This window comes from Centruroides vittatus, unplaced genomic scaffold (genome assembly GCF_030686945.1).
Source record: "Centruroides vittatus isolate TY-2023 unplaced genomic scaffold, ASM3068694v2 scaffold_386, whole genome shotgun sequence".
Classification (NCBI taxonomy): Eukaryota; Metazoa; Arthropoda; class Arachnida; order Scorpiones; family Buthidae; genus Centruroides; species Centruroides vittatus.
Genome location: NW_027122706.1, coordinates 1,134,952 through 1,150,335, shown reverse-complemented (window position 1 = coordinate 1,150,335; position 15,384 = coordinate 1,134,952). Strand labels below are relative to the sequence as shown.

Below are 15,384 nucleotides of genomic sequence, written 5' to 3'. Positions count from 1 at the left end.
GATTAAGGAAGGACAGACATATGGACCCCAGTGGGAATTTATAGGTCTGCAGTTTGAAAATTGCAGCCCATTGATGCTATCAATTGGGTAATATTATCAAAATTAGCATATTCTAAAATATACAAGTTAATTCAAATTTAATAACACACAACAAGCCAAGATTGTAATAGAAATGAAAAAACAAACTGCCAGTTAGCATTAGAAAACACTTTAATGTTAAACAAGGTTCACCAACACTTAACATTGCATTAATGTCGTCTTCAGGCAAGGTAGAATGTATATAGAATTCAAACAGATTTGTTAACACATTCAAAAAAGAATTCTGAAATGTAGGTTTAATGTACAAAATATTTAAACATTTCAACTAAAACTGATGATAAAGAATTTATGGTAGATTTAGAATGTATATTGAGTAAAATATAAACTGATCAAAAAGAACAATTGAGAATTAAACTTAAGAGTATTATAGCAAATAACAAAAATAAAAATAATATTAACTAAGTTAAATTCAATAATCAGAATTTCAAATAGCATTACACTATAATGGAACAGATATTTAAATTTTTTCAAATTTAGATTTTTTTTACAGAAATAATTAAATTTCTTAAAAATTTTAAAATTTATTATCTACATAGAAACAGTGAGTATTTTTGCATACTAAATGAAACAGATTTTTTTCCATTAATCAAATTTTGTTAAAACATGTAAACATATAACAAACCAAACATTGGCAACAGAGAAGAGAAGTGTACTTCTTTAACGAATTTAATTGAACCTGAGGAAAGAAAGGCTAAAGGTTGGCAGATTCAGCATGGGCTGATTGCAAGCATTACTGACAAAGACGCACAAGGTCTCTCAAATAAATAAAATATTTCTATTCAAACACAAATGGATTAGAGGGCATCTGACCATAATAGATAACATCCAAGTTTATGTTCTCTGTTATGATCAGATGCCTGTGATCAAATGTCACAAGTTACAAGTATAAGTCTTGTAGCTTGTAAATTTTATGCAACAGGATCCTGTCATTTAGTGTTCCATAAAAAACTGATGAAACAAGGTTGAAAAGTAAAGCTTAGCAAAAACATCTAAATAAAGGAAACTCTGAAAATTTCCTTGCTTTAAAGTTGTTGCACCTATAATAATTTGGCTGAACATTAGGTCACGTTTGAGCAATATTAGTGAAGGAATTTTAAGGCACAAAGTAAAGCTCAAAGTCAATGTTGGACTTGGTGAACTCTGAGATTTGTAATGATAATGAAGATGATAATTAATAATTATATGTAATATCAATACAACTGTCTAAATTATTATATTATTTTATATATGATTGTAATTAACTTTCAATTAATTTAATCATTGTATATTTTAGAAATCTTAATTGTTATTTAAATTTGGTTATATAATATGTGCCTTCCACATGATAACATATGGATGATGATGAAGTTAAAATAGAATTTGCAAAACATTATTTTGTTAATAATAATCGTATTATTTGTTTTACATGAATGTAATTTATACTAAAAATCTTTAATTATTGGTTTTTTTAACTTTTTTATCTCTTAATTAATTAAAGTGTTTTGAAATGAAATCTTTTATTTATTTTATTTGCTTGATACAAATAATTTTACAAATACTTGAAGTAATGCATAATATTTAAATTATTTTAACAGCTAGAAACTAGAAGAGAAACAAGTAGTTCTGTCACTGAAAAATTAAGAGAAAGTTTGCAAAATGCTACAGATCAAATAAAAGTAATTAATTTTTGAATATATATATTTTTTTATTTTCAGTTATAAAGAATACTACTAAAATAGTATAACCATGTAAAACATAATCTGTATGATTGTAGTTGTATTATATAAAATGTCTTCACATCTGGAAGACAAAGTGAGAAGTTGAAATTGTAAAAGGTTTTTGGAATGATTGAATTTCCTTGTCCTTGTTGAATTAATTAGTGTGCATTCTAACCACATTAGAATCAGTTATAGATAAGATGATTATTAAATCAAATTTTTATTAGTTTATATTATTGCAAATATTTTATATACAGTAAATTCCAATTAATAATTATAATTTCATTGTAAATTGTGCTTATACAGTAGAGAGTCGTAAATCAGAACCCCGGTAATCGGAACGATTTTCAGTCAGACTGTGTCATGCTGAATCGAACATTTTTGATACTAGATTTACTTCTAAAGTATAATTTTCATGTTTTTATATTCTTCAATATATTTATTTTGTTTGTACAAAATAAAGAAATAATTTTTAACAATACAATAGCATCGATTATTATTTTAAAAATTTTTGTTAGGCTTGAAATCGGCGAAAATTCAACATGAAGCGACACGCAACGGAGAAAAATTTCAACATCGGATAGGCTAAAATATTTTTTCGTACATAATCGGTAATCGGAACAAATCACTAATCTGAACAACCCCAGTCCCCAATTGATTCCGATTTACGACTCTCTACTGTAATAGGTTTGACCATTTTAGTATTACTTTCAAATTTTGATGTTATACAGTTTGATTTGATTTAATTGTTGAATTTCGTCCTTAGGCAATTCTTTCTTTATCAATCAAAGAAGTCACAGTCTGTTCAAAAATATTTTTGAGTCCATCATTTATTTCTTTTACGTGTTCCAGAACATCCTTCGACGACCGGACCTTTCCTTTGAGGCTGCTAGGCCGCCGGGTAAAATCATTCCTTTAAAAACCCAGCAGCCAAGCAGCCTCAAAGGAAATGTCTGGTCATTGAAGGGTGTTCTGGAACACATAAAAGAAATAAATGATGGACTCAAAAATATTTTTGAACAGACTGTGTCTTCTTTGATTGATAAAGTTTGATTTAAGTTTAAATGATTTTTTAAAAAATAACTAGAACTTGAATTAATAAATTTAAATGTGCCAAATTTAAAATACTTTTAATTTTCAGAAACTTAGTAAAGAACATAGAGATGTGAAAAGCAAGTCACAAGCTTTTCGTGAAGAAAAAGAAGCTTTAAGTCAAGAACAGTCTTCATTGCTGAAAGAAAAAACACGACTTGAACTTACTATCAAAGATTTGCGTGATGAAGTAGAAGGTGATGATAGTTCAAGGAAGCGTGCTGAGAGAGAATTAGATAGATTGAAAGAAACCATTTCACAAAAACTCACACAGTTGGAAGAGATAAGGCCTCAGTATGAAGCACAAAAAAAACGAGAGGAAGAATGTACAAGAGAGTAATAAACTTTTTTATTATGACCAACTGATATTTTCATTTTTATAGTTTATAATTGATTAAAATTCTTGCTTGTAACAGAGGTTAACTATTTTATTAATTTTATATATAATTTAATTTTGAATAATTAATTTGTTTTCTATTATTTCTTGATTCCATTTCTGTTATTCTTAGTTGTAGCTGTTGTTGCTGTTTCTTCAGATTAGCAAATATAAATATTGAATATATCTGAAATCATGTATTATTATAAAATTATTTCTTTAGTTATTATGTTGTGAACATTATGTATCAGTGATTCTTAACGGGGGCGTGGCCCCCTGGGGTCCATAAGAAGTTTGCCAGGGGCCTCCAAATTATGCAAAATTTCTTTCAGAATATAATAAAAAGAAAATTGATGTATAGCCAAATATCGTATTGAAAAGTGAAATAAGAAAGACAAAGTTTTCCTATTTATTTATTTATTTATTTTTTTATTTTTTATTTCTTCCTACATACAACTTTGTTAGTACAGAAGAAATAAATGTAAATATGCTACTTACACCGCAGAATTTACTTCTTTTATTCCAAAGCAATTCTAAGAAACTATTAATGCTTAGAATTTTAAAAATAATTAGGAAAAATAGTAGGCTTAGTAGTAGGCTTTGAAAATTTAAATATTTTTGCAAAAGATATGCAAAATCTTTATGACAAGTTTCTTATTTTATTTTCTGTTGAAAATTAATGAGTTTTCATGTTTAATTGTGAAATTTGAATGTTATTTAAATAGATAATGAAATAATAAAGTTATGATTTACATTTATTATATAAAAAATAAAGCAATAATTAAAAAAATCAATTTATTATAGATAATTTAACAAATATAAATTATTATTTAAAAAAACGGGGGTCACAAAAAAATTATGAAATATTTGGTGGGCCGTGAGCATAAAAAGGTTAAGAACCACTGTTATATATGTTACATATAAAACTTTCACAACATAATTTTTAATATATGTATATTTATTTATTTCTAATAACAGAATCAAACTATATTTATTCTAGATTTAAAACAATGTTTATTTGATAAATGTTTTTAGATTATCATTCATTGTTGTACTCTTAAGTAAATATTAAAAATAATACATTGTTTGGAAAATATTTTAATATATAGTATGCACCAAAATATACAGTACTGAAATGAAAAGACAAACAATATTACCTTGTTGTCATCTGTCAGTTTATTTCTTCTGAAAGAAACTAACATACACACTATTAGCATATTTATTTACCATAGTATGCATATAATGTAAGTGTTCGAAATGTGCACCACTTCACAGTAGACAGTGTTTATATTGTTCATGCAGATTCGCAAACATATCCCAGAACTGATCAACCAGACTTCCTTTTCCATTAACACAGTACACTACCAGAATGGCAAAATTTTGTAACAATAGACAGCATAACTGTGTTACTTGATGACATGTTATTAAATCTCTCTGAATTGTTCTGCACCTTTTTCAAATTTGGTCTCCCTTTGTGACCACTTCCATATGAATGGAAATAATACTAAACTATGAATACTTTTTTCTTTGAGTGATCATTTCCAACAACAACTGCACAACAAACTTCTTTTTCACTGCTGAAAACACGTGTGGCTGGAGCTATGCCCTGTTGACAAACACACGTGCATTAAAGATGTAAGTTTCAGTACTATATAAAATATACAGTACTGAAACTTACAACTTTATTTGGCACATACTGTATAAGCAGTTCCCCATTTTTGAATGTACAAATAATGCATTTCTAAAAATATGCATGAAAGTTGAATGCTCAAAATTTGAGCAATAGAGTTTCTTGTTAGAAAGGAAATTCTGTTCCAAGAAAGCTAAAAGAAAAATTATAAAATGATTTTTATTTAAGATAACAAAATTTTACATTTTTATAGGAAATAATAATATGTAATTTATTACAAAATTGTTATGTTGCAATGCATGAAACATTATTTAAAAAGTTAAAACTACAGATTAAACAATTCAGGCAATAAAAATGGAAATTTTATGAATGATTTTGCTGTTATTGAAATGAAAGCTGATAAAAAACATTACTATACAATAGTTCAAAATTTTTATCAGCTTAAAATGTACAAAAAGAATGAGTTGTATGAAAATTCAATGTTCAAAAGTTGAGAACTGTCTATAATAATAAACATACAATACAATACGCTCTCAATAACTTCAAAGTGGAAGGGACAGAGAAAAATTTTTGAATTAATGAAATTTAATTAAAATAAAATTAATTAATTAATTTGCCTTTATGGCATAACACCAAAACTATTTGACTACACCTTTGTTTATAGTGAAGCCAACTTATTTGAAACAGACAATATTTTATAACATAATATTCTATTCTAAAAGATTTTCAAGTTTATAATTATTTTTGTTTATTTAAGATTGAGTTTAAAAGAACAGAAAAGGACTGAGTTGTATGCAAAACAAGGTCGAGGAAGTCAGTTCACATCAAAAGCTGAAAGAGATAAATGGATTCAAAAAGAATTAAAATCTTTACAAAGAGCAATTAAGGATAAAAGAGAACAGGTATTATTTTTTAATAATTATTTTATAAATAAGGATAAAAATCCTGATATGTAGAAAAGTAATGAACATAATGAGTATTAAACATAAAACACCATTTAAATATGACTTTATATGGAGATAGCAATCATTAAATAAGTTTTCTTAAAATATTACACATTATTGTATGAAATATGGCTTATAACATTTCATATCTGTAAAAAAGTTTTACTTATAGTCTGATAAACTTTATTGATCTTTTAATTTCAGTGAAGATCTTTACTATAATCTGTCTCGAGTTGGTTCTTACGACTCGAGAATGTTCTTACGTTGGTTCGTAGAAAGGTACACCTCCACACTCAATCTGGTGAATATTTACAGTTTATTTACAAGACAAAATATTTCAGAATATACAAGTTTAACAACATTACACACACGGTACAACAAAGTATGGTGTCTCACGTAACAGCTTGTCCTTCGGGGACTATTAGACTCTGGGGAAACTCCGGTCTGTTTGTGGAGTTGGCTCAACCGTACGACCTGTCCAGTCTCCGCACTTACCCGTCCCTGAGATAGTTGCCTGAGGAGAACACTCTCTCTACGCTCAGCGGGCTGTCCAAGTGCCTGAGACTATCGTACTATCCATCTCTTTCCCTTCTCCCCGTTCCTCTCGCCACTTTTACTATTTAAAGAGTTCCTTGATGACAACTTACGACCAATCAGGGTCCTTCCTTTCCCCGGACGCTTTCAAAAACGTCCGCTCTTCTCCCAACGAAACAGCTTACCGTCACGTCCGTCCCTTGTTTACATTTTTCTAGCCGACAAACTTGTGGCAAACACATTGACACGTACAGACGAGTCCCATAAACGGAGATGCTACACCCTTTGTCTTCCCGACCGTTTATAGACACAACGCCAGGTGGGACCAATTACCAAGGTCGTGTTGCTTTTAGACCTGCTCTGCCAAAAGCGGCCCTTTACAATTTCTTTTGAATTATTCAGATCTTATCAAATATATAGTAATTTTTTAAATTTGTATATATTTGTATAAAATTTGATAATTATTGATAACTATCAAGATACAGTTTAATTATTTGTTTTACTCTATTATTGAATTGAAATGCCAATTACAACCAAAGCTGTAATATAAGTATTTTAATGTTTAATTTATTTTTTAGATTGATCGTCTTCAGGAAGATTTGCAGAAAGATGTAGAGAAGAAATCAATGTTGGAACAAAAGATTGATGTATGCTACTGATGAGTTTATTATTTGTTTGAATATATATTTTATATTTGAATTTATACATTTAGAATATAAATTTTAAACATTGTTATATTTTAATATAATGCCATAAATTTTGCATAAAATTTTTTGAAAATTTAGCTTTAGTTCACAGAGTCTAAAGTTTTTTAAATTTAAAAACTAAAATATTAAAAAACAATTTTTGCAATTTTTTTAAAGATTTATAGTTAAATATTATATATTTACCATATTTTTAAATTTAAGAAGGCTTTTGTGTAAGTTGAAAATATGATTCTTTTATTATCTCTGTGAAATGAAGCTACATGAATTTATTTCACAATTAAGACACATTAAATTTTAATGAACTCTAATTTTAAACAAATAATACATGGAATATTGAATTTATCTTAATCTTAGAAATCAGTTTGGGTTTTTGATGGTGTAGTTTATTTTGTAAAACTATTTTTAACCGACTTTGTTCAATGTTTGGTTATTTCTAAGCAAAAATCTTTATAATAATTTTTAAAATAAATTTTGTTGTTTTTTGGTTCTCAAGTAAATGCTTTTAATTTAATGTGAAAAATTTTTCTATTCAAAATAAGTAAAACATTCAAAAATTTTGATTGATTTTTTTATATTTTATATTGATTGAAAAATATTTTGGAGTTTTATTGACACAGATAAAATATTTTTGAAGACATACTTAAGGCTATTTTATTAAATTAACTATCAGAATATGATAGCTTAGAAGAAAAAAATGTTATTTATACTAATGTCACAAATATTTAATAATTCTTTTAATTTGAAGTATTTGTAAAAACTTTGTAACATTATTACAGGGTCCATACAGATCTTTCAAGTCAGGGAATAAGCTTTTTAGCAGGGATAGTCAGGGAATCCACAAATACCATGGAATCTGTTGCTCTCACCCCTTTTAGATCTGAATATATATTTAAATTCAGTTTGGTATAGGAGGTCTATGAAAACTGGAGCAACTAAAGAAATTGCAAGACTTATCATGCTTATATCTTGAAAATTATAAATGACAATCTTAACAATTTAAATTTTGTTGGATAGAAAGCTTATGTCTGTATTTAAAATGGTGGGTGGTGAGTGTGTTCAGGGGGGTAGTGATTGCACATGAACAATGAAAATGGCTATGCTATGTGGTACTTGTGATAATCACCAGATTTCATTTGTTTACATCTTGTTCTTCCTCTAATAACACAAAGACAGATTTACACCTTAAACAATTGCAATTGTGTCCTGTATACAACCATCCCAATTTTTTTACCTGTATGAAACCTTGTTAATTCTTTGCAGTCAGTTAATGATGTGGGGTAAGGCAAAAAATGTCAGTCAGCTAAACGATATTGTCTGCAGGACATTTTGGATTGTGTGTCATGCAATTCATTGTATTCTTTGCTGCTGGCCACATACAGTATTTGGAGATAATAATTCTGCCAGTTTTTATGGATTGATTATCTGTGATACGTCTTTTGTCTAACTGCAAATTTTCATCTTCAGATGGCCCACAGAATTTTGAAAGTCCACATTTTCTAGAAGTATACAGTAATGTTCAAAATAACCACTCAGTCGGTTTGACGAAAAACACAAATTTTATATTTACAGTAAATGTACAAAATAATCCAAATTAGAGTTACAATTAATTATGCACAAACAATAATCCAACGACAACCGACTATTCCCGTACAAATTCGTCGAAAGAACTCCTTACGAACAAACAGACTTGTAATTAACAAAACCTCCGAGTCAGGAACAAGTTCATACACAAACACGTAACCTCCAACGAGAGAGTTAGTTAGCACCTCGATAACGACGATCTCCCTTGATCCGATCCGATCCGATCACCTCCGATACGATCACACCATCCGATCCGAACTTCCGATACGAGCTCGATCCGAGCTTAAATAGTCGACGGCGTTCGAACCCTGCTCCAATCAAATTTGAATGTTCCCGCAACGGCCGCCAACGGTCACTTCCCGCCGGCCAATCGTCCGATGGTTGACGATTCGAAACTTAACGGTTCTTCCCACGAAAGTTCCTAACGGTCGTTTCCAACGGCCGATCCTAACGACTTTTCCGTTATGACAGTTCGTTATAACAAACAGGTGGGAATCGCGCGTCTTGGCGATTCCATACCTTACAAGTATACCAAAATATTGCATAGAGTTAAAGTTGGATTTTCAAAAACACGATTGACGACAACTCACTTTGCCAAAACTCCGCCACTTCCATTATAAGTTTCAGGGAGGGATGGGAAGAAATGTAATGATCTTGAATGGGTCTGTGCTGGACCAAAGATAGCATGTGATAAATGATTTCTCCCTCTTGGAGTGTGCAATTTATTCTGTTTAAATTATTTTGAATTTCCTGATCCTCGCTTTAAGAAAATTCAATTTTACGGCATTAGTCTTTTTCTTATTTAAATAAAATTGTGAATTTTTTTATATGATGTAGAAATGTTGTAACTAATTATGTAATCCAGTGGTTTCCAAACTTTCTCTACCTCTGCCCCCTCTTTTCCACAAAAAAACTTGTTGCACCCCTCAATTTTCATAACAATTTAATTTCATAAATGCTGTCCTTATAATTTATTTAATGGCCCACAAAACAATATACCTTATTAAATAAGGTATATAAGGGGCTTGACTCTTGTCAAGACATTCTGGCAAGAGTATAGATGTATTTTTAGCATTTGTACCTGAATTGTTTGGATGAGGGTTGTAGGCATTACTGTTCAGGCATAATCGTTTTGCTGATTCATTTTTTCGACATTGATTTGACTTTTTTTAGTTTGTGTTAAAAAATGATAATTTGGTAAAAGCTGTGCACTCCCTTGCAATAGTCTCGGGGGCACCCCACAGATCGATTTTACACAAAGTTTTTCATTCTTTTGTAAGTGAATAAAGTGTGTTTTAATTTAAAAAATTTATATAATTGTGTATAAAATGTGCTTAAATGGACTTGGTTAAATATTACATTATGGAAAGGGAAAATGCAGAGATTTTAATAGGTCAGGGAATCTCAGATGGAATTACCTGTACAGACCTTGTCGTTAGAAATGTCTTTTATCCTCTTCAATGTAGGCTGTTAATAAATAAATAAATATTCCGAAGTTTTCTTAACATTATGTCATATTGATAATTTTTTATTTTTATTAATTTTTTTGAAATTGTTGGCATTTATTACTTTCCTCATGTGGTATTTTAAGTCTGACAAAAAATAAATTATATTTATGATATAGTTATTAATAATTATGTACTGTAATTCTTAACCAAATCAATAAACAAATTACTCACATTATTTATATCTATATATATAATCAAGATGAGTTGATAATAATAATAATCAGCACAGAGCCCAAATGGTTAGGAGTTGAAAGTTGAAATTTGGTACACAGTTAGGATATGTCACGAGAACGCACACTAAAGGTTGGTTTACACACAACAGTGATGTGCCGGTACAGTGACTGTTTGATGCATACACATCGATAAATATCACACATAGCCAATCAGAGTTTCATCTACAACACGTGATATGTATTCTGTTAATCATACAAGTGTTGTACATGAAATTCTGATTGACTATGTGTGATATTTATTGATGCTTACTGTTGTGTGTAAATTGACTCTAAGAAGAGATTTTTTGAAATTACTCCCCACGGGGGAGAGGAACAGGATTAAGGCTTAACACTTCTGTCAACAATGGAATTGTTAAGAGAAAGCAACGTGCCAGACACAGATGCAGTTTTTTTCGTTTTTGTGGGAAATCGAACATATTTTTAGACCATCTAAAAATTCTCTAATTAGTCTGGAAACAGGGGGACCCAATTCTTGCATTCTGTGAAAAAGGATAAGGTTGACTATAGCGTAATCTTCACTATCGTTACTTTTGCTCGAGCAACACTGGGCTTACCTGTTAGTGTAAATATAAGAATGTATATATATATATATATATATATATATATTTGCGAATTTTGTAGATTGTCTGCATGTCAGTCTATCCGAGGAGACTGAAATAAAATAGTATGATAAAAAACCAGCATGCATGTTGGTTTATCTCCTGGAGAATGCCAGCATGTCAGTTTAAGTAAGGTTTTACATCCCTCTTTAGAGGGTACCTGTAACTCGTAGACACCAGTTTTTGTTCTAAAATTGTGAAACTGTCAGCATTACATCAAAAACTATAATTATATGTTTAATTTCTGCATTTTGTCATCTTTCTAACTATGTAAAATACTCATGGAATGCTAAAAGTGCTTTTTTTGTATGTTTATTTTATTGTAATTTGATCCAGAAATGCAAAAATAAACAGAAATTTGCTATAAATTATTTTATCTTACACCTATTAAAATCTGCTTTGTATGAAATTTGAGGTGTTATGTTCCAAGGTTAGGATAGATTGTCAGTAAAGCCCACACTTACTGTCTTACTACTACTACGATATTACCACTACCACTACCACTGCCACCACTACTACCAATAAGATGCTAATTGTTTTATTGTCCTTTAAATGAAAACTCTCTTCCTGGTTGTAACTCAGTCAAATTACAATGTTGTTATTTTATTGTTTTTATTATATATATTTTATTTTATTGTTGAAGAATGTTTTCTTGAACATTTATTTAACAACTAGTTTTGTTAGATCTGATTAATTTGATTTTTTAGTTGCAGTTTAACTGGCATGCTGGTCAATTTGTGAAAATTATAATAAAATTGTATATTAATAGGAAAAATCTCTGTTTATATATATTTTGTGTGTATGATTTACATTTAATACATGTAATTCATACTTGTATAATAGTTTATATTTGATGTACATTAAAGAATATGTAATTTATAGAATTTTATATTATATATGATATTTTAGGAATTAACCAAAGAATTAGAGAATCACCGCATCAGCATTGATAACCAAAATAAAAATTTTTATGAAATGAAAAAGAAGAAAGATACACTTCAAAATGAAAGAAAGTATAAAAAAATTCTTATATATATATATATATTATTTTTTTTTTAAAGAATAATTAATAAAATTTATAAAATAAAAATATTAAACTTTGATGTCTTTATTATGAGAACATTTTTATTTTGTAGTATTGCTTTATATCTTATAAACAATGCTATTTTTCTATTAAAAAAAAATATTGCTGGTATTCATTTATGGCAACTGAACATATAGAATTGTTTTTACTGAGAAATTGCTTGTACTGTGTATCAGATATCAATACTTCTTATGCTATATATGCCTGTAAATCATAGTGGCACATTCTGACTGAAAAGTAGCTTTGATTATAAATCATTGGTTATTTTATTAAGTTATCATAGAAATCTATAAATTTTAAGAAACAATTAGTTTTGGAAAAAATATATATTTTATGTTTCTGTTGCAATTTATTGTATTGTAAAATTTTTATTTGTAGTATAATAATGTAACATATTCTTTATTTAATAATAAAAATATGTTAACTTAAGAAATAAAATATTAAATTATTAAATTAGTTTTTAGAATTTCCATTAGAAATACAGTATATCTGATTAACCTTTGGTTATCCATGTCAAGCTTTATAATACAAATGTCCAATAGGAAAATAAGACAGATTCAGATATTTTACCAAAAAATTAAATAACAACATTGTTTTAAATTAATTTTAAACTGTAAAAATATTTATAAACAGTTTTAATTAAAAAAACCTATTAAATGAAATTATTAGAGATCCAGAATTATTTGCAAAATTATTAAATAAAAAAAATATGCAGATGAGTATTTTTGTGTAATGAAATAAAAATAGTTATAAAATGGAGAGAACAAAGGTTTAAATGTATTTTGTTTTGATTTTAATGTTTAGAGTGAATTAGTAAGATAAATACAATAACGAAATTCAATAATTATTTTGAAAAAATAGGTTTGTGGACCATTTTCAAGTAATTTCTCAAGCCAATTTTTATTGCCAATTTATCTATTAAGTGTTTAAATAATAAATAAAAATGAAAGTTATAAAATAACGTTTTTAAAAGACTGTATCTTGTTGTGCCCAAATGAAATCTTGTTGTGCCCAATAAACTGTTTATGGGCCACAGGCCACAGATTGAGTAGCACTGGTTTATAACATATAAAGCAATAAAAGATTAAATATTTATTATGTATAAATTGATTTTTAATGTTTTTCGTATTTTTTGGAATTATCATAAACATGTTTTAGACATGTAAAAATCGGACAAATATAAGTATAGTATATATAAAGAAAAATGTAAAATTTTTTACACTCAAAAAGGTGAGATAATGAATCATTTATACCTAATGTCAGATTTGTTTATAATTTATTTCTAATTGGCTTAAAAGTAACATTACTAGTAGTTTCAGTGTGGGGTCATTTTAAGCTGAATTTTGGTGTAGTTTGGAAATCTGTAAATCCTCTAAATTCATATTGTGTTCAAATCAATTGAATTTTTTTCTGAAATACTTGATTATCGATTTAATAACTTCCTCAAGTATTAATACAAATAAATTTATATTTTAGTGAATTATGGAGACAAGAAAATGCAATGCAACAAAATTTGGCAATGTTAAAAGAAGAATTATCAAAAAAAGACCAAGCCCTAAGATCAATGACAGGAAAGGTATTATAAAGAAATTTTATTCTTTATTTATTTATGGATTTTTTTAAACCAGTGATTTCTTGGTCAAAAGAATAATACAGTGAAACTTCTGGTTTTGAACTTAATTTGTTCCTAAAAATTGTTCAAAAATCGATTTGTTCTCAAACTGAAACATCTTCTCTTAAGAAACAATATAAGATGGATTAATTTGTTTCTGACTCCCAAAATAAAACCTTTTTTTTCCGATTTTTTATTATCCTTTTAGCTGTATATTATGCCAAAAATGCCTATAAAAGTAATGTATTACGTTTATAGGCAGTTTTGGCATTTTTATTTTGGGAGTTGGAAACGAATTAATTATTATATACAGTCAAACCTGTTTTTATGCGGTCTTTTTTTGTGCGATTTTTTTTTATGTGATTTTTTATTTGTGCGGTGTAGTTGGCGACTAGTCTCGTGCGATTTGTCATGTCTCATGTTGACTTATTATAGCTAAATAAACTTACTATAGCATAAATGAACTTATTATAGTAATATTATTGCACAAATATGCGAAAAATGAAATAATTTATTTTTCAAGTCAACAAAACACCACCTGGACAAAAATATGTAAAACAGACGATAGACGAGACGATGCAGTCAAGTGCTGACATCTGTTGTCAATAAATTCTATTTTGTATGGTTTTGAGTTATTTTCTATGTGAGACTATTTTATGCGGTCCCTATTGACCGCATAAAAAAAAATATATTTATTTAATTGTGTCGCGAAAGCTATTTTTTATAGCCACTCGTGAAGTTTCGTGCGATTTTTTTTTTAATGCGGTCCCTATCCACCGCATAAAACAGGTTTGACTGTATATATATATATTAAAAGCAAAATCACTGCCAACCAAAACTAACACTACAAAGAAGTGTTATAAATAGAGAAGATTCAACTCTGACTTTCTGGATGAAATATAACCAAATCAATCAAGACCAAGAACAAGTACTTTATCCACACTTTCCAAAATATTATGTTTCAGTTGATTTGATTTCAATTAATTAATTAATTTTGATTTTAGTTTTAGTTTGTTTCAGTGTAAAGCACAGTGTTCATTATTATTTTAAATTTTAATTAACTGGCTACCTAGTATTAATAAATTTTTGTTATTTAATTTAATTTAAGCATATTTAAACAAAATCTAAAATTGCTAAAATAATCAAATGATATGTAGAAAATATCATATAATGTTATTTTGAAATCCAACTGTGGTACTTGATTCTATGCTGTAAACAGATAATATGAAAGATGTGTAATAAATTCAACGTTTTTGGTATCTTGCTTATGAATAATACTGTCAAAATGAAGTATTTGATAACAGATAATCATGTGTCAAATTGTAAAAGTTTTTAAAAATATACTTAAAGATTTATATTTTTTTATGAAATATACATGTCAAAATTATTAATTTAAGATACAAATTATTATACAGTGCAAAAAGTTGTAATAATAGACTTTATGACAGGACTCCTAATTACATGACTGACCAAGAACTGCTAAAATCATTAATAATTCAATAAAGTCAAAATATATTTAAATTTTTATAGTTTTTATGCACATAGATCATGAGGTTTAATTTAAGACCTGATTTGATTAATGGGAAATGTGTGAACTAAGTGACGTTGTTTGCTTTTAAATATATAGATATTGTGATGAATATTAACATTTATAACATAATGTTAGAAGCAAAAAATGTTAACATTTA

General features: G+C 28.0%; 1 protein-coding gene across 1 annotated transcript in view; it reads left to right on the top strand.

The window, feature by feature from the left end:
• LOC136988743 (structural maintenance of chromosomes protein 3-like) overlaps positions 1-15,384 on the top strand; it is an 82,471-nt gene that overhangs the window by 32,995 nt on the left and 34,092 nt on the right. The window contains 6 exon segments of the mRNA XM_067286707.1: positions 1,674-1,754; positions 2,938-3,224; positions 5,652-5,796; positions 6,951-7,019; positions 11,910-12,013; positions 13,561-13,660. Of these exon segments, the coding sequence (XP_067142808.1) occupies positions 1,674-1,754; positions 2,938-3,224; positions 5,652-5,796; positions 6,951-7,019; positions 11,910-12,013; positions 13,561-13,660 (786 nt within the window).